Genomic DNA, 25,811 nt, shown 5'->3' on the forward strand with positions numbered 1-25,811 from the left:
TGAACTATAAATAATTAATTTGTCTACCCGCGATCTTACGATAGCTACGTTAAAGCAACCAATGTTCATGCAGCTCATCCCTCCATGCGGCACACACACACACACACACACACACATCACAAACCCATCTACCGCCACTACCGCACTACACTGACGCGTTTGTTTGTTGCATAAACTTAGCTATGTAAGGTGCGTGCGAGCCAATTGTTAACTAATATAGTTCATTTGATCTTTGTATAATAAAGATAGTGCCGCGAGAGTTGAAGTGAATGATTACGCACACAGTTACATGAAGAACTGATTCTATAAAAGGAGAATGAATGAGTAAATGCCAAAATTCCGCTTGTGTGCGTGACCTCAACTCTGGTGGCACTCCTATACATATAGAAGCAGATGTAAATCAAATTGAAGTGGAACTCACCTATCTGCTAAAAATCTATTGCACTTCTCACAGTGTAGTTGATCTACTGTTTGTGAACTAATGAAACCATTTTCTTTTACTTGCAGGAACATTTTCTGGACTATCCTGTAAATAAACAGCCAAATACAACAAAAAATCATACTATGACACGCGAAGCTAGAAAGCGGTACAAACTCCAAAGTTCATGTATTCGATACAAGATGGCGTTAGGGTCGCTACAATAAAAAAGCTGTAGCGATAGCGACACATGTATGAACCTTTATGCTACTAATGTGCTAAGGATATAGTCCATAAAATAATGAGCTTGTAATAGGACAAAAATATACGCTCGATGACTTTTAACCACAGAAAACAATATAGACACACATGGTTTAAAGTAAACAGTTGCTACAGTAAACAGTGTTATCTGCCATACTGGTTAGTTGCATAATCATCATCATCCTAGTCTATTTACGTCTTACTGCTGGGCACAGGCCTCCTCTCAGAATGAGAGAAATTGGGCCGTAGTTCCCACGCGGGCCCAGTGCGGATTGGGAACTTAACACATACCATTGTCATATATCAGTGATTAAAAACATTGACAACGAGAAGTAAAACTTGAATGACACATTAGTTCCCAGTTCGTCGTAACAGTTCATGTATTCGTTACTAGATGGCGCTGTTCTACAAAAGCGAGTCATCTTCTAAATCTTATAATCTTACTCTGTGTGGTCGGCTGTGCTGGTCCGTCCGAAATGGTCAAACCCGATGTCGAACCATCGGTAAACGTCATTGTGTATTTCATAATACTTGTCGCAAATTTGACGAGGTGTCACGCCTTCTTGTATGGCCTGTTAAAAAAAAAACCTAAACATCAACACAAACAAAGAAATTCAGCATATACGTTCCCAGAATTGCTTGGCTTGAGGTGCAGTTCCCACGCGGGCCCGGTGCGGACTGGGAACTTCACGCACTCCAGTGAATTGCTTCGCAGGTTTACTCGCTATGTTTTCCTTCACCGTAAAGCTCAACACAAAATTTACCTAACTCAAAAAATACGTGTTTTTTTACCAGTTTGAAGTCATGCCGAGAAAGCGGTTGTGAAAAAAATCACAATAGATATGTTTGCATTATCAAAGGGCAAATTATGTTATTTTCAACCCCCGACGTGAAAATAGGGGATTATAAGTCTGACGCCAACGTCCGTCTCTCTATGACATCGTAGCTCTCAAACGGTTTTTTTAACGTGAAAGCCAATTTCCTTGCGGTGGTTCTTAGCTATGTTTCATTAAATTTAGTTCAGTAATTTTTAAGATATTGAACTTTGATATGACAAAGGTATTTCAACTTTTCTAATTTGGTTGCATTATTACCTTGGTCTCTGTCGCTGTCCCATATTCGTCCGTACCGGATATATGTATAGCATTGTAGTCACATATACGACAATATCTGTAACAAAACAATAATAGTATATAATATTACTTAAACTCTCGTGGGACATATTATAAAATGACTAAATCCCACTAATAATATTATTTTTATTATTTAAAACTAATATCTATTTATTAAACGTCACAACTCACTAATTATTATCCTCCTAACGCCCAAGTTTTTTTTTATTTATGAACATCAAACTTTATGTCATTTATGATAGAGTTTGATTTCAAATTACAATAAGTCCTTTATAAAGGACTCTGGGCGTTAGGAGGTTATAACAATAACCTAGTCAAATAACTAGCCCCTTGCCATTCCCGGCGCAAAAGTGCCCATAACGCTAGCGGCATTTCCATATTATAAAGGCGAAAGTTTGTAAGTCTATTTTTTGTTTGTTACTTCATCACGTCTAAAGCACTGAACCGATTTAGACGAAATTTAGTATACACATAGTTTGAGTCCCGGGGAAGGACATAGGACCGGAAAATTGCATAGTTCCCGCGGGTTAACGATAAATGAATTCTACGCAGACGGAGTCTCTGGCAATTAAGGTCTATCCTCCTGAGTCCTTGCGTACTTTATAAAGGACTAATTAACACTAAGAATAACGGCCGTATGTACTTTATAAAGTACAAATTGTTCATTGAATAAAGAATAGGGATGTTGACGCCATTAAAAAAGAATTCGAAGGCACGACTCCAGCAAAAAAAACACTTAAATTTAGCCCTGAAAACCAGATTAATTTTCGATTTACTGTAAAATTAGATTTTTTGTTGCTTTAAAACAAATAAATAGTTAGTTGATTGAGTTGGCGAACAAATAGCGACTTATGACGTCATAAGTCGCTATTGGCATTGAAACTCTATGGGAGAATTGTGTTTTGACAGCTCATAAAAAGTACGTCAGTTGATTGGTGGTGTCAACATTCCTATTCTAAGCATTTTGAAATAATATCCAAAATAACAAAGCAGGTCAACCACGTCTAGGTCTTAAGCACTAAGTTTGTTAAAAAAATTCAGGACTCAGCAGCAAGGCTCGGATAACGGTTAAATTTCCAAACCGTTATCATGTACTTTGCGCAAAACCTTTTCATTTTGGTTTCGTTCGCGAAACTGTTATTTTTAACCCAATTTTTTGTGAACATTTCCATAAAGTTCTTGTCAGATTAACCGGTTTAGAACAATAAACACCGGTTTATTCCGGCGCAGGATAAACGTCGCCGCCCGCCGCCGGCCGGCCAGCTGTCACTCGTCGAATAAACCGGTTTATTTAGGTTATAGTTAAGTTCTTAAAAACGTTCGCGTTATTATGAAAGTTCGGAGTTAAACCGAATGAAACCGGTATTTACCGCTATTTTATAAACCGGTTCCGCGCCTTGCTCAGGAGGCTATGGGGAGGCCGATGTCCGACAGTGGACGTCCTACGGCCGATATGATGATGATGAAATATTAGTTACCTGTGAAATATGTCCCCTGATAATACACAGCCGATGATATTCCCTAAGTGAGGCACGTTGTTCACGTATGGCAGAGACGATGTGATCAACACGTTCTTCCTACCTTTTATAGGCATACTGAAACAAAAACAACGCCGTAAATGGTAGATTGTACAACAAGAGCATAAAATGAGCCATTTTACCCAAGACGTTCATATAGCCTGCCAAGCCAGTACGGAGAGGGTGGATAGACACGTCGAGGGGAAAATGGGTTTAATGCTAGAGTTTTACACTCTGCTTTTCACTTAGATCGCGAGGAAATGAAATAGCAACAATGGAAACGATTATTCACTATAATATCTATGTACCTTTTATTTTTTATGCATTATATAATTTATTATTTTTTTAATTTTTCTGATTTATCTTGATTGACTTTTAGTTTTATATAAATTAAAAACTATTAAAAAATATATGTAGAAACTTTTTTGTTTGTGGCTGAGCACACCTGATTACCTTGGCCTTAGACGAAGATTTTATTTTATGCACTAGAACATAGAAAGTCATTTTATAGATACAGCATAAACACGAACTTTACGAGCATGAGAAGTGAAAAAACCTTTGTCAATCAGTAAATTAACCCTTTTGAAGGCATAGTGCATAAAGCAACCACATAAATGTACACAAAAATTCGACCTTACTAAATATACAATATATGCTATAAAATCGTTTGAATTCGTTAAAAATATTATTCTTTTTTTAAATCTAATACCTTTTTAAAGCAACCTTCAACCTTTAAAGCAAGATTTTGAGCTCTGCATTCAACTCGCACGCTATCCGTAGGTACTAATTTCATGTTTGTAATTTTTAGTTTATTTGTGTTAAGGGGGGGGGGGAGGCTCCAATAGAGAGATCTCTCGCCAGGCAGGTGTTATGCCTGGGGGCTGAAGTCCTTTCTTTCTAGGATGATGATACCATACGTCAGGATTTGCCCGGACATGTCCTGATTTTTGACTCTGTCAGGATTGCGGCCGAACTTACCAAGTGTTCGGATTTTTAGAAATGACCTTATTGAAAAAAATATATATTTGTTTTCATGATACATTAATTACACCAGTTTTGCTTAATTATTTGCTTAAAACTAGTTACAATCTAATTTTGTTTCAATTATTTTAACCAAAGGGTGAAGACTAAAAAGTTGCACACCTTAACGCAAGTAGTTAGAATTACTATAATTTTTTCCAGTGTGAATCTTGAAATTTGGTATGAAGGTAGCTGCTTATAATCTGACCCCACACTGCGCACGTTTTGCTTAAGACTAGAGCTCTGTATACACTGGATGTATTAAATCACTCGGAAAAAGCGAGAAATATCTTCAAGAGACGATTCCGTTTACTTACATACCTATAAATGTGCTAATCCTGCCGTGAAGCATCAGTGCTTGCACTGTTGTGTTTCGGCGTGGAGAGTAAGACAGCCGGTGAAATTACTGGCACGTGAGGTATCCCATCTTAGACCTCTAGGTTGGAAACGCGTCTGCAATACGCCTGGTGTTGCAGATGTTTATGGGCGGTGGTGATCTCTTACCATCAGGAGACCCACTTGCTCGTTTGCCATCCAGTCGAATAAAAAAAAAAAAAAAGGAACCCTCGGTGCGCGAGTCGACTCGCACTTGCCCTGTTTTTTTTATTCTTATTCTTATCCATTCTTACCATGTCACGAATAAATGTATCCTTTCTTTCTTTCTTTTTCATATGGCTACCCTATTCTAGGATAGCGGGATACTCACGTGACTTTTTCCTGTTGAAGCGGCGGCTGCAGTTGGCTCAGTCCGTTGGTCCAGTTATCTTTGGCGGCGGCTATTTCTTCGGCGTTCGGGCCCGGCACAACAGCGGGGCCATCTAGCGGCGTTCTGAAACAAAGCCAGTTGAACATGGAAACTGGTGCTTTAGATATTTTTTTCTATGGCTGTATAATTTGGAAAGAAAAGAAAAGCAGAAAATGTATTTTTATGATTGGTTTTTTGGAGTCTTTTTGTATTTTTTATTTCAACTCCAAATTTGTTTGTATTTTCGATATGGTTTCACGGGATACCCGTAAAAGTAACAAATTTGGAGTTGAAATAAAGACTCCAAAAAACCAATCATAATTTGATTGCTTAGTAGCGACATCTCATGTCTGGGTGAGCGGTTGGTTCCGAAAGAGTGTGAAGTCTCTCGATGAGAGCGGAACATAGATGTCGCTAGTGCTGCTGCATAAGTAGCGTAGTAGAAATAAGCAACCTGAGATATGTATGCATAGGAAAAATTCGTGTCTAGATTCCTGTCCAGCGGTGGTGTAGGGGTTATAGCACGCAGCACGGATTGCTGAGGACCTGGGTTCGATTCCCAGCGCTGGTCTCTTTTTCTGGTTTTTCTGTGCATCCATGTCTCAGTTTGTATTTTCGCAATGTATTTTTCTCAAACATCCAAGGAAATATCGGAAATACAAACTGAAATATAGATGCACAGAAAAACTAGAAAAATAAGACCGGCGCTGGGAATCGAACCCAGGTCCTCGGCATTCCGTGCCGTGTGCTATACCGCTACACCACCACTGGACAACGATACAGACACGAATTTCTCCTATGCACCTCATATCTCAGCTTGTGTTGTTTCTTATTTAGCCACTTAAGCAGCGACACTAGCGACATCTATGCCGTAGCCCTCATCGAGAAACATTTCGGCACTCCATCGGAACTAACCGCTCACCCGAACATGAGATGTCGTTATTAAGCAATCAAATTAAAGTTGATTGATTGATTAGTTGGTTGGTTGGTTGGTAACTTCACCGTAAAGCAGCAGGCGTTTGCAGGTGGTAGAACCTTGTGCAAGGCCCGCCCGGATAGCTACCACCATCTTGCTCGCTAATCCTGCCGTGAAGCAGCAGTGCTTGCACTGTTGTGTTTCGGCGTGGAGAGTAAGACAGCCGGTGAAATTACTGGCACATGAGGTATCCAATTTTAGGCCTCTAGGTTAGCAACGCATCTGCAATACCCCTGGTGTTGCAGATGGTTATGGGCGGTGGTGATCTCTTACCATCAGGAGACCGACTTGCTCGTTTGCCATCCAGTCGAATAAAAAAAAAAGCTCGTGGTAAATTTCAAATGTAATTTCGCACATGAATACGAGTGCAAACACGTATGAACAGTGTCATCTTACCCGGCAGGTGACGCCAGGCTGGGCAGCTGCGGAGCGCCCAGGGCTGACGTGGCGGCGTAGGGCTTGTCCGCGGAGCCGCCCCACTGTTTAACCGCCTCCTGCAAAACATACGTAAAGTTCAAAATGACTGAACTTTTTTACCTTGTGCCTTCGCTGCCACAAAAAAAAGTATACACAATGTTATAAAAATACCTAATTTACAGAAACAGGCGTTACTTTGCGGAGGTCCATATCAATGAACTAAAATAATTTCCTTGCTCACCCGCGCGCGACCTTCTTTTAGTTCATAAAAATACCTGTAAGGCTCCATGTCCACCAGAGATGTGCGAGGATGTGTTGCGAGGAATGTTTATTTCAACGCTCAGCTGTTTCCACCAGAGCGGTGCTGTGCGAGGATAGGTAAATGAAGCGTAATAAAAATGAATCCCTATTTCCCTTGGTCACGGCATCACGCGTGAACCGTGCCCGATTTCGCTAATTCTTTTTCTGTTGTTTGCTATTGTCAGGAGAAGGTTCTTATAAAAGAAGATTTAGAAAATTAAAAAAAAAAATACACCATGGATGAAGCCGCGGACACAAGCTAGTCCATACTAATATTATAAATGCGAAAGTGTGTTTGTGTGTATGTGTGTCCGTCTTTTGGCATAGAGATAGTTTATGGACCAGAGAGTGACATTAGGCTACTTTTTATCCTGGAAAAAGGCACAGTTCCCGAGGGAACAGGGCGCGATAACCTAATTCCACGCGGGCGTAGCCGCGGGCAAAAGCTAGTAGTATAATAAAGATACAGGTTGTCCTTACTTGCACCGCCCTAGCGGCTGCTATATCACTGTACCACCGCAGCATACCGGCTAGTTGTGAGAGGTAGTTTTGTCGTAACGCCTCGTTGTGGTACAGAGGGTACAGGGTGCTCCATAGAGCCACGTCAGCTGCCGACAGCATGTCCTAAAAATAAAAGAGCAAATATTTTTCTGTCAATTTTTTTTTATTATAAATTATTGTTTTGTTGCTTTGTATTAGACTAGGTCAATTGGTGTCAATTGTCTATTGATAATTGTTATTTATTATTATTACTTTTAAAATATATCCCAGCATCTCCACCGTGAGCTATGAACTTAACGAGAGATTACACAAAAATAAGTTGAACCAAGTTACTAAAGAAAATTTGGATAAAGAATAAAAGTTATTCTATGATATGAATATCGAAATATTCTATTTTATTTGTACCAAAAAGCAATGATTTAAATTTCTTCAAAGTAAATATTCTGCGTATTGATGACTCTATGAAATGATAATTTGATAAAACTTGTCTATGAAACAAAGTACAACCAATCCAAATGTTAGTAGTAAACAATATTCGAAATAAAAATACAAGGAACAAATATTATATACAACACTTTGTGAGAAACGAGACTCTATCAAATTACTGTCTGTGAAACAAGGGATCACCGGTCTTACCCCGAACAAATACTTGTTGGCGCCAAGTAGGGAGTCCACATGGTGCAGCAGCGCTTCTAGCGCCTGTTTCAAGTCCGCGGGGACAGTCTTCGCAGCCAGGACTGCTGATATGGCTGGCTGCAGACGCGTGGCCTCCCACTCTTGCATTTGCTGGCTGGAGACAAACAAGTCAGCCTAAGTCATGCCATTGTAAGATTTGTAAGTATTATAGAATTTATAGATAAGATAAACTAAAGAGCAGTGTGAGTCGGACTTTCGCACTACTATTCAAAATTAAGCTATAACAAGCACTTATGAATGTTAATAAATCTACCAACGGTTCGGAAACACCTCTGTTGAGAAGAATCTGGCAAGAAACTCAACGAGGTTTCCAAACATCCCTGTCCAAGATGTTAATGTAATAATGTCTTCTTGGCAATAGATTTGAATGTGCGATCAAATCAAACAGTAATATTTGGAGTTTTATTATAAAAACGTACGCAATTTCCGAGCAACGAATTTTTGGCTTTTAGCCACTCCATAAGATGGACCTTTAAGCTTCCCTGTGTTACTAGTAGCATTTGGCTTATCGACAACATTAGATCAATAAATAATCATTCAATTTGAACACATAGTATAGTTGATCACTGACATACTCACTGACTCACAATCACAATCATCATAATTCTAAGGTACTTCTAGCAGACCCACAAGCTCCAAATTTTAAATATAATTAGTTTTTAAACTATATAAGTAGTCATAGAAAAATCCAAAATGTTGCAATTTCAATCACGTTTCAAAATTCAAAAAATTCAAATTCAAAATTCAAATGATTTATTCAGTAAATAGGCCGCAATGGGCACTTTTACACGTCATTTTTTTAAACTACCAGCGCTTTCGGAAAGACCATCATTGCCAAGAAGAATGCGCCGCAAGAAACTTGGCAGAAAGTCATTTTTTCATAAAAATATAATTACAAATAAAATACTTAAAAACTATATTATACAATTAAAGAAAAAAAAATACAAAAAATAATAATAAAATAAATACAGGGATGTATGGGGTCCCTTAGTTAAAAGTTATACAAGCTGCATAAGTAAGTTGGTAATCCATATCAATACTAGCGATTACAAAGTTACACAGCAATGACTTTATTTTCCAATGTTACCAACTCTGCTCAGTCAACTCATTGAAAAACCACATCAACAACTAACCTCCGTCCGTCATGGGACATGTCCACAGCGGGGAACAGGTACTCCGCAGCCGCGTTGCTGCTGAAGAACGCGAGCTGATCGTCCACCTGAAGGATTGGCAGAGCGCGCGGCCCTGCGAACGACACGCCTGCAATCACAGCGCTCGGTCAACCCCCGTGTTAGTACCACTTACTGTAGGGTTAGATGCCGTCACCAAAGAGTTTCAAAACTAAAGAGGTTCCATGGTCAACCTGATGAGCCAATCTAATGTTTCGTAGGTTTTTTTTTTTAGTTAGAGTTCTATTTTCAGAAGTCAATTACAAATGTGGCAAATAATCCTTGGCCGTTGTGAAAATTAAAAAATATTTATATTTATTATTATTAATGCTGCTGAACTTGTCTATGAACTATTGAATTAATAAGGAAAAGGTTTGTATTAAATAAATAGAGTACTTTATTTAATAATGACAAATATGTAAAGCCCACATTATGAAATTATATTGAGAGTAAACAAAAATCGAATAAAAAGCTTAACAATGAAAATGAAAAAAAAATGAAAATTTTATTAATTCAACATAACACAATACATATACATAAGTACAGGTAAATTGACTCTGCTTATACCGATCAATGCATAACATATGTCATTGCAAGTTGTACTCTGTTTAATAAACCAAGATACTAAAATGACGTTTCATGTGTTACCTGTTTTTTTACATCTCATAAGTAGTGATGTGCCACAACCGGTAAACACCGAAAGTTTCGGTAAGTTCCTATGTTATACGTATAAAATGTTAAGATATGAACAGATCTGTGACATACTAACACACGCCCTACTTAGGACATACTAAAAAAGGTAAAATGGGTCTAATGAAAATGCCATCATTTAGGAGATATTTCGACTTTTTGTACATGTTGATGTTTAAATTTCATTTTGATTCTAAGCAAGTTCTGCCTAAAAACTCAATGCTTATGGAAAGTTGAATATTGTATACTTTAATTTAATTTTTAATTCTTAAAAATATTATGTTTATCGATTATTTACAATTATGTCGAAAACCGAAATCAGAGAGCAGCACTGTTTATTCATATTATGCTGGTCACAAGATTTTTACATTCGACATTTCATACTGTCACTGCAGTATCTTGGTTTAATAAACAGTCTAAAAACTTGCAAAAATCATGCAGTTAAAAAACTTGTAGTTATGTTAGATACGAGACATAAACCCGGATTTTTAATACCATGGATAAAAATTAAACAAAGGTGTTGCCGTTACCAAAAAACATTTGCAGAATTCAAGATATTTTATTCTTTGCCCATTTGCCAGAAATCGACTTCCCATTAAAAAACTGTATTTCTTAATCAAGCACATTGTGTCTTAAGGGCGGTAAATAAGGAATTACGAACGAGAGTCTATTAGAAGCCCGAAGTCGAAGACTGAGGGCTTTAATGAGTCGATGTTCGTAATTCTAGTACCGCCCATGCGACATACAATGTTTTTCATCACATTTGCAAGTAAAATTTTAGATTTGTAAAAGAAAAATATAGTTCTTCCAAATATTGGCGATACCTTAGGCTGTGCTCTTGGCAGCGTCGCCCTCAACCTCCCCCTCCCTCGGCATGCGCCGCAACGTGCGTGTGCATGTGGTCCATGTAGTCCTGCAGCAGCGCCATCAGTACGGCACTGGCTCATTTACCGACCTTGGGCTTCATGACAAGAAAATGTGTACGCGCAATGACTCATTTACCGACCACGGGTTTCATGACAAGCACATTAAGGTCGAGGGTTTTATTTTGGGGGGTTGCAACTAAGGTAGCCTGCATGTTACGACACTGTTTACGAGCAAGTGTGATGAAAAATTTTTAATTTACTGATGAAAATCTTTACTTTGGCATTTACACTTTGATATGATTGATTGATTAATTAGTATTAATTTACAAAGAGAGTACTGTTTATTTCTTGTCCTGGTATTACACCCGGGTTTTTAAGCTGTGGGACGGTCATGAAATAAATTAAAAAAAATATATTAAGCTGTGGGCCGCTCGACGCGAGACGTCACTCAATGCTCTAACATTCGAGACTGAATTCGTAATCGTTTTCCAGTGACTCTTGTTCTGTTATTTTTTTTACTGTCGACATTGTTGTAATATTTTAATTTTAAGTTGTTCATTGTTACGTTTTCCGTTGTTTTTCTTTTATTTTTATATGAAAGGATGGACTCCGGTCCAAGTACTTCTCGGTCAAAAGACGACTTATAAGTTGTCTCCCTTAAAAACGGCTCTTTTATCGAAAATAGAAAAAAATATGGTAACAACAGAACTTTATAAAATATTTCTAGCGGGGCCCATAGCTTCACTTTGACAATGACGAAACTTTGTTTACATTTTTTCTGGGGTTAAAAATCCGGGTTTAGATAGTTGCATGACAAAAATTGTTGATATTAAATAACAAATAGCTTATCAGATTGTTTATAGCTGTATAATTGGGGTGTGATAACAAACCATAACATTGATTGCCTGAAGTTCATGCAAAAGGCCAATTGTAGACCTGGGCCCAATTGCATAACATATATATAACAAGAAAATAGTACGAGTATATTATGCAATTGACAAGATTTCATTTTTTTAACCCCTGTAAATTACTACAGGAATCGAAAGAGTTTTGCCTCCTGAACATGGGAAAATATTTATTATAATTTATTTCTCCATATTTTAAAAATACAAAAAATTTAAAAAATATATCTGAATTTGCCAACACTACCACAGAATAGATGTTTCCTTTTTCTCCAGAAAAAGGAGCCGTCATAATTTTGTCAATGTCTACATCAGATTTACGTGTTTTTTTTTTTAAATAGAGACTAGACACCACACAATAGATCCATTACTTTGGATCTATTGTGTGGTAGTTTTGGAGTTATGCCCTTTTAGAATAAGCACATCTTAATTTTTTTTTTTAATTAATTAATAGACATACCGAAATTTTAAAAATATCAGCGTCTTTCTCATTCCAAACAGAATACATAGAAGGAATCAAATTATAGTCTTAGAAGTATGAAATCTCGTCAATTGGGCCCAGAAGTATTATGAACATACATACATACTACTAATATAACAAATGCAAAAGTTTGTTTGGATTTAGTATGAATTGGATGAAAATTGCTATAAGTATATGTCGGTGGCCGATCGTAAAATCCACCAGATCACGAAATTCCTAAGCATATCGTGAAATGGCGCCATTTCATGAATAGGCTAAGGGACATCCGCCATATCGTTCAAAACTCACCGTTTAACGATTTGCCTAGTGACGTTTAGGCAGATAATTAAATTTCTAGACACATGAAACGCCGCCATATCGGTTCTGGCACTTCGCCTATATATATGGGCCAATCAACTTTTTTACCGACACTAATCTGTCCGCGACATTTTTCAAACAATTGCAGATTTTTGTAGGTAAACATGTTTTTTCTGTAATTTAATAATGGTGTACATGAATACATGCCATCCTATGTAAGTTTAAGCTATTAAACCGCGAAATATCTTGTTGGAAGTACGTTTTTTTGGTAACGCTAGAGACAATTTTGGTAACGCAGGAGACGTCCAAAGTGTCGGTAAAATAGTTGATTGACCCATATATGGCGATACATAAATAAATACTTGTTAAGCAGAAAGGGGGTTATATTGTCTCTAATATAATAAAATAGATATTAACCCCTCTGTTAAATAATCTATGCTAATGCTAAACTCCTGTTATATTGACATAACCAAATGTAAGAAAAATAGTTAACTGGAAGAGATCCAAACCCACAAACCTCAAAACCCTTCTACTTCTTGCCTCCTCTAACAAAAAAATCCTGACCTTAATGATTAAATACATCACAAAAGAAAAAATTAAACTTTAGACGCTTTTTTCGCTTTTGTCTCTCCCTTGGATCCAACCTGTATTGTCTTACCCCCTTATTCATAAACAACAATCAAACCTATTTTAGTTAAAATGCCGCTAAAATTCGTTTGTCCTTATCTGTCATGTCAACATTTGTATTTGTTAGAAAGGGACAAAGCATTTGTTAGTTAACATAGGCTTGTTAAGTTTTATGAATAAGGGGGTTAATGTTTTGTATTGTCTTAATGTTTTGTACCGTCTTAATGTTTTGTATTGTCTCAATGTCTGTGTATGTCTATTTTAGGTACGCAACAAGCTCTTCACGGCGATCCAACATTTAGAAACTGTTTTTTAAAACACAATATACACTTTTGCTGCTGTCAGGAGTCATTGGCAGTAGTGGTTGCCAAAAACAAAAAAGTTGAAGTTGAAGAGATCCCTTTAAGGGATAAGTTCGCCTTTGTACATCTTATTATCCTGTTTTTTTGTAATTTTTTTATGTACAATAAAGAGTTTTACAATACAATACAATCAGGGCATCAAAAACTGGTTTTTATTGTACTGAATAAACCCAGTTTTCGGTTTTCCTCCATACAATAAAAACCGGTTTTGGATGTCCTAAATACAATACAATACAACTCACTAGACACAACAATTTTTTTGCTTTAAGAATTGATGATATTTTTAACAGGTTATTTTGTAACACATTATATTTAAAAAAAGCAGAATCTCATTTTTTATTATTTCGTCCGTTCGGACAGGCTAAAGTCAGGGACCATATTGCCTCGTCATCAGTTTATACTTGTATTTATTATTATTTTAACATTTAACATATATTTTATTTCCATGTCAATAGGGAGTATTACTGCAATTTTATCCCATCAGCCACCATCTTGCTCGCTAATCCTGCCGTGAAGCAGCAGTGCTTGCACTGTTGTGCTTCGGCGTGGAGAGTAAGACCGCTGGTGAAATTACTGGCACTTGAGGTATCCCATCTTAGGCCTCTACACACATGTTTATGTACATGTTTATGGGCGGTGGTGATCTCTTACCATCAGGAGACCCACTTGCTCGTTTGCCAACCAGTTGAATAAAAAAAAAATATCATTTATTTAGTTACTCATAAATATGTCATGATTTCTATAGGTATTAATACTCTTTGGTCATGATTTGTCATGGCGACAAAATATAAAGAGAACTGACGTTGTCATGGCGGTTACTTTACGGTTTGTGCTAGTGTCGCCCCCTGCCCAGAGCTTTGCCTAATATGCCTATTCAGTAAAACTTTTTTAGTATTTTAGGCGAATCTCGTAAAAATTAATAAACTTTTTTTATACCAATATTGCTAAGGGACTAAGATATATGCTATGTGAACTTTCTCCACAGTTTTTTTTATAAAATAAAAAGTTTTTATTTTCATCAACATCATGTTTTTAACAAATTCGATAATTCTGATGCAATTTCCATTCAACTTTAATTCGTTTGATGTGTCATTTAAAACAACGCGGTGGGATTTACGCTTCTACTACTATTAAGCTGCAGCATTTGTAACTTTAAAAAACTGTATTCATTTTGAACTACAATAAAAGACTTGACATGCATATAGTAGAGTGAGCAATAAGGAACATGCGCTATAAGAAAAATACGCTAAAATCTAATAAGATCGACAGAAAAACACGAATACCTACCTTCTAGGGTAACATTTTCCAAAGTCACTTTCTTGCCAGCTAAATTAGCGGCAATTAATAATTTTAACGTAGACGTATTATTCTCGTTAGTATAAATCTTCATTTTTACTCAAGTATTTCCTTCTAATAGTTTAATAATTATTATTGCAAAAGTAAAATTATAACCTATCACCCTTAGACTTCAATTACTTCAAATCCACCTCACAACCTCACGAAAAATGACAGATGAGATGATTACCCGAATGAATTATAAAACCAATAATCGCTTGGTTGTTGGCTGGCTTAACCGTATTCTTCAAGTGGTCGGTTAATGGCCTACCTGTAAAGATTTTCGAGTCACTGTTAATTTATTTCATATTTCATTAGAAATAATTCACTATTTCATTACTATCAACAAGACAAACAAACCGTGCTAACTTTTTTGTATAAAGCTAAAATACTATTTTTTTTATTTGTTCTTTTCAATCCTACATAAATAATAAAATTGGAGATAAATCACCCCGCTCAAACATACTACGTTACCTGTGTCCGAATTAGAAGTTACGAAAACAAATTACGATAATAGAAGAAATAAGTATCTTATTTATTGTGTTACATTGTATTCCATTTATTTTTAAAAAGCATTACAAAAAAGTTATAGTCGCTACAGTTTACGGGTATGGTACGTTTGTCAATGAATAGTCGTTTAATTAAATTATTCAGACAGTCATAGCTTTTTTTATTAGTGAATTTTTGTACAATTAGGACAAAAGCTCAGCTTGGGGCTGTCATGTCATGTCAAACAAACAAACGTCAAGCCAAGGTCGCGTCAGCGTCATGCACTGACTGACAACACAGATCCTTGTATTTAGAATTAAAAATAGTATTTTAAGAACGAAACAAAGCTTGTTAGTTTTTTAACAGAGTGGTAAAATGGATAATATTAAATTAGATGCCAACACAATATGTAGAACATGCATGTGCGAAGCAGCCGACATGAAATCCGTGTTCTTGAAACTCCATGATGAACGAACTCTTTCGGACTTAGTTGCGTTTATTACAAATATTAACATAAATAATGAGGATAGCCTTCCTAAACAAGTTTGCAATGAGTGCGAAACCTTCCTCAGCAAAGCTAGTTCGTTTAAACAACGCTGCTTGGACGTGGAATCGAAGTTAACTAAACTTTTTACAAAAGAAACATCGTCAAGTTTTTCCCGAATAAAATCCGAAAAATGTGTGAAAGACGACAGTATTGTGAATGTCGATGAGCCATTTCAGTGCTCAGTTTGTTTCAGCAAGTTCTCTGAAATAGTGTTACTTAAAAATCATTTTTTTGATTGCCATAAATTCAATGAAGTGCCATTATTAAATGAAATAACTCTGTTCTCTAACGCCAAAGATATAATCGCACTCGAAACTATACCAGAGAAAGAGGAAAACGAGGGTGTCAAAAAAGAATTCAACGAATTGGATCATGACAGTCCTTATGAAGAGTTTTCAGAACAAAATGACTCTGAATCAATAGTTATAGAATACAGACCAGATATAAATGATGTTAAAATTACAAATACTCTTAAAACACCCTTAGATGATAAATATAGTCAAACTGTCTCTTTGCTGTCAGATAAAAATAAAACGCACATGTGTGATAAATGCAACCAAGAATTTAAAACCGCAAATTCTCTCAACCTTCACAGAAGGAAGCATATTGAAAAAAAGGAAGTCGAGAAAAAACACCAATGTCCAATGTGTATGCGTAAGTTTGTGAAGAAAGCATCTTTGACAAACCATCTACGGACACACGAAAATCAGGAAGAGGTGAAATACACTTGCGGTAGTTGCAAAAGGGAATTTAAACATAAAGCCCATTTAGACAATCATATGGTGACTCTCCATGCAAATGAAAAAGGTTTCGGTTGTGATTTTTGCTTGAAAAACTTCCCCACGCAAGAAAGTTTGGATATCCATAGGGATTTGCATAAAATCGACAAGAGACACACATGCCAATATTGTAACAAGGCATTCTACATGCTGTCAACGTTGACTGATCATTTAAGGTAATTATTTAATTTTTATTTTATTTATTTAGTATGTTCTTGTGAAGTAATATCCTCCTTAATAATATATAATAATAATAATGGCCTTTATTTAGACCAGGGATGGGGAAACTTTTTCCTTCGCGTGCCAATATATACTAACGAAATATATGGCGGGCCAAGTTGTTGAAATATAAATATTGATATGTATTTTCTAAACACTAATTTGGCCATTGCCAATGAGAATTAAATTTCTAACAATACAAAATCTTCTCTTGTTTTTGTTTGATGGTCCGCATTTTATACATAGTTTAGTTAGATAATATACTATGCACTCATTAATCTTATTATGCATCGATTCCCTGTCTGTAGGCCACTTAGCTGACAAAGGAATCCTCCAACTGTCGCCATTCCTCTCTATTGTGATTATTTGGCCACCATGGCATAAGAGCTTAGCGGAATGTTGCCAAAGCTGAAGATGTTAAGCAAGCAATTTATTTGCAGGACCCATACAGGCGAGAAACCGTATCTGTGTTCAACCTGCGGCCGCGGCTTCAGCCAGAAGACTAATCTGGCGCAGCACATGCGCCGCCATCTTGGCTTGAAGCCTTACCCCTGTACGCACTGCGATCAGAGGTATGCTTACAACTAGCCAGAAAAAAAAACAAATCAAATTGTTTATTCCGTAAATAGGCTGCAAAGGGCTCTTTTACATGTCACTTTTTTTAAACTACCAGCGCTTTCGGAAAGATCATTGCCAAGTAAAATGTGCAGTAAGAATCTTGGCAGAAAGACATTTTTTCAAAATAAAATAAATACCCAATTACAAACAAAGAAAACATAATTACATTAAAAAAAAAATATAAACTACAATAAAAAAATCTGGGATAGATCCTATAAGGGAAATACAAACTGAGACATGGATGTACAAAAAAAACCAGAAAAAAAGACCAGCGCTGGGAATCAAACCCAGGTCCTCAGCATTCCGTGCTGCGTGCCATACCCCTAAACTAGCACTGGACAGGAGTACAGACACGAATTTCTCCTATGCACACATATCTCATGTTGCTTTTTTCTACTACGCTACTTAAGTAGCAGCACTAGCGACATCTATGTTTCGCTAACTAACCGCTCACCCAGACAAGAGATGTCGCTACTAAGCAATCAAATTATGATTGGTTATTCGGAGTCTTTTTGTTTTGTATTTTTTATTTTCAACTCCAAATTTGTTACTTTTACGGTCATCCCGTAAAACCATATCGAAAAATACAAAAATCCTATAAGGTTTTTTCCTTTGAGCTATGGAACTAGTTTAAGTTGACTATGTTGTCTTCAGGTTCGTATCTAAAGGCGAATTGGTGGCGCACACGCGCAAACACAGCGGCGCGCACCCGTTCATATGCGGCGTGTGCGAGCGCGGCTTCACCACGTCCTCGTCTTTAGTCAAGCACAAGCGGACACACAGCGGGGAGCGGCCGTACGCCTGCGATCTGTGCCATATGAGGTGAGAGAGAGACGGTTCTGTGCCAGCGCGGGTTCACTGTGTCGTCTTTAGTCAAGCACAAGCGGACACACAGCGGGGAGCGGCCGTACGCCTGCGATCTGTGCCATATGAGGTGAGAGAGAGACGGTTCTGTGCCAGCGCGGGTTCACTGTGTCGTCTTTAGTCAAGCACAAGCGGACACACAGCGGGGAGCGGCCGTACGCCTGCGATCTGTGCCATATGAGGTGAGAGAGAGACGGTTCTGTGCCAGCGCGGGTTCACTGTGTCGTCTTTAGTCAAGCACAAGCGGACACACAGCGGGAGCGGCCGTACGCCTGCGATCTGTGCCATATGAGGTGAGAGAGAGACGGTTCTGTGCCAGCGCGGGTTCACTGTGTCGTCTTTAGTCAAGCACAAGCGGACACACAGCGGGGAGCGGCCGTACGCCTGCGATCTGTGCCATATGAGGTGAGAGAGAGACGGTTCTGTGCCAGCGCGGGTTCACTGTGTCGTCTTTAGTCAAGCACAAGCGGACACACAGCGGGGAGCGGCCGTACGCCTGCGATCTGTGCCATATGAGGTGAGAGAGAGACGGTTCTGTGCCAGCGCGGGTTCACTGTGTCGTCTTTAGTCAAGCACAAGCGGACACACAGCGGGGAGCGGCCGTACGCCTGCGATCTGTGCCATATGAGGTGAGAGAGAGACGGTTCTGTGCCAGCGCGGGTTCACTGTGTCGTCTTTAGTCAAGCACAAGCGGACACACAGCGGGGAGCGGCCGTACGCCTGCGATCTGTGCCATATGAGGTGAGAGAGAGACGGTTCTGTGCCAGCGCGGGTTCACTGTGTCGTCTTTAGTCAAGCACAAGCGGACACACAGCGGGGAGCGGCCGTACGCCTGCGATCTGTGCCATATGAGGTGAGAGAGAGACGGTTCTGTGCCAGCGCGGGTTCACTGTGTCGTCTTTAGTCAAGCACAAGCGGACACACAGCGGGGAGCGGCCGTACGCCTGCGATCTGTGCCATATGAGGTGAGAGAGAGACGGAGCGTGTGCCAGCGCGGGTTCACTGTGTCGTCTTTAGTCAAGCACAAGCGGACACACAGCGGGAGCGGCCGTACGCCTGCGATCTGTGCCATATGAGGTGAGAGAGAGACGGAGCGTGTGCCAGCGCGGTTCACTGTGTCGTCTTTAGTCAAGCACAAGCGGACACACAGCGGGGAGCGGCCGTACGCCTGCGATCTGTGCCACATGAGGTGAGAGAGAGACGGAGCGTGTGCCAGCGCGGGTTCACTGTGTCGTCTTTAGTCAAGCACAAGTGGACACACAGCGGGAGCGGCCGTACGCCTGCGATCTGTGCCATATGAGGTGAGAGAGAGACGGAGCGTGTGCCAGCGCGGGTTCACTGTGTCGTCTTTAGTCAAGCACAAGCGGACACACAGCGGGGAGCGGCCGTACGCCTGCGATCTGTGCCACATGAGGTGAGAGAGAGACGGAGCGTGTGCGAGAGCGGGTTCAACGTCGTCTTTAGTCAAGCACAAGCGGACGCACTGCGATCTGTGCCACATGAGATATTCTAAAAAAAATACATTCAATTCAAATGATATGTTTTGAATTCCACACCTGTTCGATTTACGTCAGAATGGTGATTCTATAAGAGCCTCCGAGCTGAATACGTGTCTCTTCGCCATAGATTTTGTAAAATCTTTATAAACTCCCTAACTAGCTCATAATTTACTATTCTTATTACGAGAAGGAAGGATTATTTTCTCCAAAAGTTGTGCAGTGCGTTGGTGAAGTTCCTTGGCTTGTGATACTGTTATTAAATTGTATAAAATAAAGAATTAGGCACGGAAACGTAAGTTGATTATCATCATCATCATCGTCCAATCAGATCGACCTTGTGCTTCCCGCATCCACCGCGATCCCGCGATCTTAACCAGGTCGTCGCTCCATATTGTTGAAGTTGATTATGTATTTCTATAATTGTTGATACAATGTCGTAGCATACCTAGATACTTAAGACCGCGTCTGTCAGCAGGTGCCTTTTATAGTTTACTTTAATAAATATTACTGGTCTACCTTGTTCTTGCCTCTTCTTCTTTCACCACCAACTCTTCCGGCCACTACCATCGTGACAACTGGCGCCCAACGTGGGGCTAAACTAGGGCTGCCAGATACAGCCATTTCATTTCCGGGACAATTCGAGGGTTGCGAATTGTGTCGGTAGATGAATACCAATACAAGCACAAAACCAACTATTTTCTTCAAATTGACAAAATCATTAGAATTGCTCGTTTTAAAAAAGCGAGCCCAGATTTTGTCACTTGGCAAGCCTTTTAGAACCTCAAAAACAGTTCTCAGGCATGTGAATTCTGAACACAGGCCGTCAATGTTAACCGCAGCTTCAATTTTTAATATGGAAGGAAATACTGCTCTCGTAATTTATTAAAAAAAACTGGTATTATAGTTATTTGTCAAAATCCAGGACATTAAAGTGTAATTCTTGGACACGAGACAAGACACGTAATTCCGGGACAATCCCGGATGTCCCGGCCATCTGGCAACCCTAGGCTAAACGCGTTTAAAACCCACACTCCACTCAAGAATCCGGTCTCCATTAATATGTCGTGAAGGTTTTCACAGAAGCGAAATATCGCTAGATGGCGTTAGTAGTAGTTAGTATTTGACGTTTGACGTTTGCTTGCGATTGGCTCATTTAGTTTTTTTTTAACCAATCATGAGGGGGGACGAAGTTGCTCACGTCAGCAGGATCTGCCACTAATAACCCTGCACGGGTCCCCTGGGTGGCGCCAATCGAGCATCAAACCTTTGGCTACTGTACCTGTTGCTATATACGATCTCACAGTGCTAATCAATCGTTCATGAAAATATTTACAACTATCTTAAAATGCCCCGATGCGCTCGTAAAGGCTCTTTTAAGAGCCAACGGACTAGAGATATAGGGCGTATGACCCGAAACTGCCAACTCAATGTAGAAAGTATAAGTGCTGCTAAATGCAAAGTTATATATAAGATACTTATAGAGCATGACATAGACGTACTCCTACAAGAGACCCATGCCAGGGATGAGCAGGATCTGTTGAGGCGAGGCAGTGTCAGCCGGCAGACCTGCTTACCCTTGACAACGACGCAATCCAATGGATACATAATATAGATATTATATTGTGAATTTGAACTATTGTATTTAATAATAAGCCATACGAATAAATAAATAAACCAATCATGAGCAAACGTCAAACAGACCTCTCGATATTAACGCCATCTAGCGATATTTCACCTCTGTGTAAACCCTATTATATGATATGATATTGCCTCGCAGGTTCGCGGCGTCCGGCACGCTGAAGAACCACAGACGGACTCACACAGGGGAGAAACCCTACCAGTGTTCCTACTGCGAGAAGGCTTTCGTCCAGAAGAACGATCTCGTGTCTCATATAAGGTGAGCTGCAGTTTATACAGATACTATTATCACACAGCGGCCACGCCGTACAAAATACGCGTTCTTGAATCTACATAGGCACGACGACGTCTGTACACGCGTCAATGTGTGCGTAAGATACACAGGGCTGACTATCGCAAAACCCTAATAAGTGCTACCAATGACATTTAAAGGTACTTATATTATGTAGGTATGGTTTAGATAGTGCAAATCAATGTAATCGTTAATCTTACCTAAAAGATTTATTTAAACCTACTTAAAATGTCTCTGTCTGTGTATTTAAGCATTATTATTTTCAATTACAATAGATATACGACTACAAACTTAAACGAATTATTCGGTAGGTAGTTATGTCATGTATTATCGCGATAATTTCAGAAATCATTGTTTACTTAGAAAAAAGAAGTAGGCAGGGTACCGTTACGATTTCGCAAAATTATTGCTCCCGAACTTACCCGACTGCTTTCCTGCGGTTTTCCTGCAATCTGCGCTTGAGGGGTGGGGTAACTCGAACCGGTGCGGGGCGGAGCGTAGCCATTCTTTAGTTAGTAGGTACTATTATATATTCTGTGCTATTATGGAAACAATTCCCAAGGGTGGGACGTATACCGTATCGACTGTTTATCCCCGAAAACCCCTACATGCCAGATTTCATCCAAATCGTTGGAGCTGTTACCGAGATAAATATATATGCAAAAATTGCTTGTTCAAAAGGTACAAGATTACCATCTCACGTTTATTAGCACTCGCTACTTAGACCAGCTGCTTTTTAGACCAGTTGCTTATTATACCAGCTGCTTTAACTCTTTTCCAGGCATAGTGCATAGTGACCACATAAATGTATACAAATATTCGACCTTGCTACATTTAAAATACGGAAGAAGTCATTAAAGATTAGAAGTGTTTTTAAATTAATCCCTCATTGGTAAACAACATAAAACTTTGATTCATTTTGTAGTAGGTAGCTTGGCTTACCTAAATTAGCGGGGCCTGGAAAAGGGTTACATACTGTAGGTGACTGTACCGACTACAAAGATATCGATACGGCCATAGTTACAAAAATGTATATACACATTATGGACTTAATATTAAGGTCGTGTATACATATTTGGACTGATTAACTATTTCTTGTACCTCGTTGCCATGGTTACGTCCCCTGAACAACCTTTAAAACAATGAGTTTCTACATGTTTTCTTCTGTTAAAATGCATCAATTGTACGTTTTTGTCCTAGTTAGAAACCCGTTATTTTATGGAATATCTCCTAATCACATTCATCATCATCATCATCATCCCAGCCTATATACGTCCCACTGCTGGGCACAGGCCTCCTCTCAGAACAAGAGGGCTTGGGCCATAGTTCCCACGCGGGCCCAGTGCGGATTGGGAACTTCACACACACCATTGAATTGCTTCGCAGGTTTGTGCAGGTTTCCTCACGATGTTTTCCTTCACCGCAAAGCTCGTGGTAAATTTCAAATGTAATTCCGCACATGAATTTCGAAAAACTCAGAGGTGCGAGCCGGGGTTTGAACCCACGACCCTCTGCTTGAGAGGCGATAGGTCAAACCACTAGGCCACCACGGCTTCACCTTATGAGCATATATTTAGAACAGTTTTTTTAAGAAACTCTCACTGTTGTCTCTTGGACAACCGAAAAGAATAACAAACAAGAAAAAGTTGATTGATCCGTTTTTTTAACTTTGGCCGTATCGACTTCTTTATAATTGATTGTAGTATTTATTTTTCACTTCTCATGCTCATAAAGTTCGTGTTTATGCTAGATCTAGACGACATAAAATGACTTTTTATGCTCTAGTGCATAAAGTAAAATCTGCGTCCAAGACCAAGGCAATCAGGTGTACTCTGTATACTTTTTAATTTATATAAAACTAAAACTCAATCAAAATAAATCAATAAAACTAAACAAATATAATTATATAATAATGTGTGAAAAATAAAAGGTACATAGAAAGTGAACAATTATTTCCACTGTTGCTATTTCATTTCCTCTCAATCGAAGTGAAAAGCAGAGTGTAAAACTCGAGGATTAAACCCATTTCCCCCTCGACGTGTCTATCAACCTCTATACAAACATGCCCCTATATGAACGCCTCGGGTAAAATGGCTCGTTTTATGCTCTTGTTGTACTATCTAGTATTTATTACAGATGCCACACGGGCGAGCGTCCGTTTGTGTGCAGCGTGTGCGGCAGTTCGTTCCGGAAGGGTTCCGCGTTGCGCGCGCACGCCAAAATGCATGCGCCCGCGCAAGAGACCCCGCGAGGCCCCTACTGAACGCACATAACCTCGTAAGACCCACGTCCAATTTTGATCACTAAACTTTGACGTATGTCCTAAATTTAGAACGTTGGATCTTTTAACCTCGTAAGACTCACGGTCAAGTTTTGATGATTAGAATTTGATACTTCAATAAATTGATTCCAATTCAATAAATTAATTTGAAACTTAATGTGTATCAGTGAAGTTGACATTAGCTTTGATGTGTGTCCTAAATTTAGAACGTTGGGTCTTTTAACCTTGTGAGACTCATTTCAAGTTTTGATCATTACAATCTGAAACTTAGGGCCTGTTTCACCACTTCTCGACTAACTTTAAGTGACGGATATCAGTGATGCCGTCTCTGTTTGTTTTGACCGAATAAACAAAGACGGCATTACTTTTTATCTGACACTTAAAGTTAGTCGACAAGAGGTGAAACAGGCCCTTAATGTCAATCAGTGAAGTTAAGCTAAAGCTTTGTCGTATGTCCTAAATTTAGGACGTTGGGCCTATCAAAGTGGTAAATCAATCATAACAACGTTCCAGCTAATAACTTTCATAATAAACGTTTAAATAACAACAAACCGCATCAATGTTGAAAATTGAATTGGATGCTACTTTGACGCATAATATTAAAAACGCAAAACGTCATCTTGTCGCTTCACCTTAAGTTACTGTATCGTCTGCCTTACAATTATGTTATGTTTAGTAATGTTATGCCAAAAATATAAAAATAACAATAAAAAATAAATTACTTCCTACGGCTGTTTTACGGCTTGTTTATTCAGTTTATTTACCCCCTGTTTCACTATCCATGGAATAAATTTATCTGACGGATCAATGTGATGCCGTCTCTGTTTGTTTTGTTCGAATAGATGGAGACGGCATCACATTTATCCGTCAATTAAAATTACGAGTAACCAATGGCTGGTGAATCAGCCCCTAAATATCACAACATAGCTAAGGATTATAATTGATATGGTTTATGCAAACATTGTACGGTAACGATGCATATCAACGGGTTATTTTTCAAGTGATGGAATATCACAATGTGATATTTCAGTTTCTCAGATGTAATGAAACATTACAATACAAAGATCTGGGACCAATTGCATAACAATTTACAAGCAAATAGTATTAGTGAATTTCGATACAAAATCAAGATAATAAAAAAGGCGTGTTTTATTAACAGTGATTACTGAAATTAGACCCAAGCCGTAGCAAGGTAGATGATACTAAATTTACCTGCTCATTAATAATAGACCCCATGCTGTTGCACCTAATTATCTCCATGCATTCTAGAACATCGAGACAGCGTCAGTGTATTGTGGTGGTGGTGATAGATGGGTTTGTGTGATTTGTGTGTGTTCTTACAGTGTGGAGGTGGAGGAACTGCATGAACACGCATATTTTGCATAAGCTTAGCTATCGTAAGGTCGCGGGTGAGCAAGGAAATTCTTTTAGTTCATTGATAAATTATGTAATTTGTTGTGCAATGTGCTCCTGTTTTGCGCATATCTAGTGCTAGGTAGATGCGCAGGTTCGTATACTGATTAGTTTTTAATTATTTATATTGATGTTACTTTCAAACTAATTGTGAATGAAATTATAAATTAATGCCAAAATTATTTGTAATTTTTATATTTAAGTTTGCTTTAACCACGGACCTATATTGAAGTGGATGACATGGTAGCTACGAGATGGACGGATGACCTGGTTAAAGCGTGTCCAAATGCAGGCCGCTGCCAACCGAAGCAACTGGAGGTCGATGGGGGAGGCCTTTGTCCAACAGTGGACGTCCTATGGCTGGTATGATAAAGAAAGCTACTAATTTTCTTCTCTCTAGGCTTAACATACAAATAATTGAGATTGAAATAGTATGAAAATCAGTTGATAAATACATGG

At 38.8% G+C, this 25,811-nt stretch overlaps 2 protein-coding genes across 3 annotated transcripts in view; one reads left to right on the plus strand and one right to left on the minus strand.

Annotated features, from left to right (window-relative positions):
* Nucleotides 1–14,891, minus strand: part of MetRS (methionyl-tRNA synthetase 1) — a 34,941-nt gene extending 20,050 nt beyond the window's left edge. The window contains exons 1-10 of one of the 2 annotated variants that reach the window (XM_074108390.1): nt 14,666–14,891; nt 9,118–9,229; nt 7,925–8,078; nt 7,268–7,411; nt 6,467–6,564; nt 5,056–5,178; nt 3,291–3,407; nt 1,774–1,849; nt 1,124–1,251; nt 422–526 (exon numbers count right to left, since the gene is read on the minus strand). In XM_074108390.1, the coding sequence (XP_073964491.1) occupies nt 422–526; nt 1,124–1,251; nt 1,774–1,849; nt 3,291–3,407; nt 5,056–5,178; nt 6,467–6,564; nt 7,268–7,411; nt 7,925–8,078; nt 9,118–9,229; nt 14,666–14,768 (1,160 nt within the window). In that variant the 5' untranslated portion in view covers nt 14,769–14,891. Of the gene's footprint in view, nt 1–421; nt 527–1,123; nt 1,252–1,773; nt 1,850–3,290; nt 3,408–5,055; nt 5,179–6,466; nt 6,565–7,267; nt 7,412–7,924; nt 8,079–9,117; nt 9,245–14,665 lie in introns of both variants that reach the window. The other variant, XM_074108389.1, reaches the window with a different exon arrangement.
* Nucleotides 14,892–15,468: 577 nt separating this feature from the next.
* LOC141443182 (uncharacterized) lies at nt 15,469–24,068 on the plus strand. The gene is made up of 5 exons (XM_074108394.1): nt 15,469–16,704; nt 17,188–17,319; nt 18,020–18,187; nt 21,506–21,625; nt 23,795–24,068. The coding sequence occupies exons 1-5, from the start codon at nt 15,578–15,580 to the stop codon at nt 23,919–23,921; spliced, it is 1,674 nt and encodes a 557-aa protein (XP_073964495.1). The 5' UTR covers nt 15,469–15,577; the 3' UTR covers nt 23,922–24,068.
* The last annotated feature ends 1,743 nt before the right edge of the window (nt 24,069–25,811 follow it).

Source organism: Choristoneura fumiferana, chromosome 27 (genome assembly GCF_025370935.1).
Source record: "Choristoneura fumiferana chromosome 27, NRCan_CFum_1, whole genome shotgun sequence".
In the NCBI taxonomy this organism is placed as follows: domain Eukaryota; kingdom Metazoa; phylum Arthropoda; class Insecta; order Lepidoptera; family Tortricidae; genus Choristoneura; species Choristoneura fumiferana.

What these genes read in the sequence shown, in the direction of transcription:
- LOC141443182 (XM_074108394.1), top strand. Translation starts at nt 15,578, where the DNA reads ATGGATAATATTAAATTAGATGCCAACACAATATGTAGAACATGCATG. An exon ending in ACGTTGACTGATCATTTAAG is followed by an intron (nt 16,705 to 17,187) that starts GTAATTATTTAA and finishes ATTTATTTGCAG; the next exon opens with GACCCATACAGGCGAGAAAC. An exon ending in TGCGATCTGTGCCATATGAG is followed by an intron (nt 18,188 to 21,505) that starts GTGAGAGAGAGA and finishes ATTGCCTCGCAG; the next exon opens with GTTCGCGGCGTCCGGCACGC.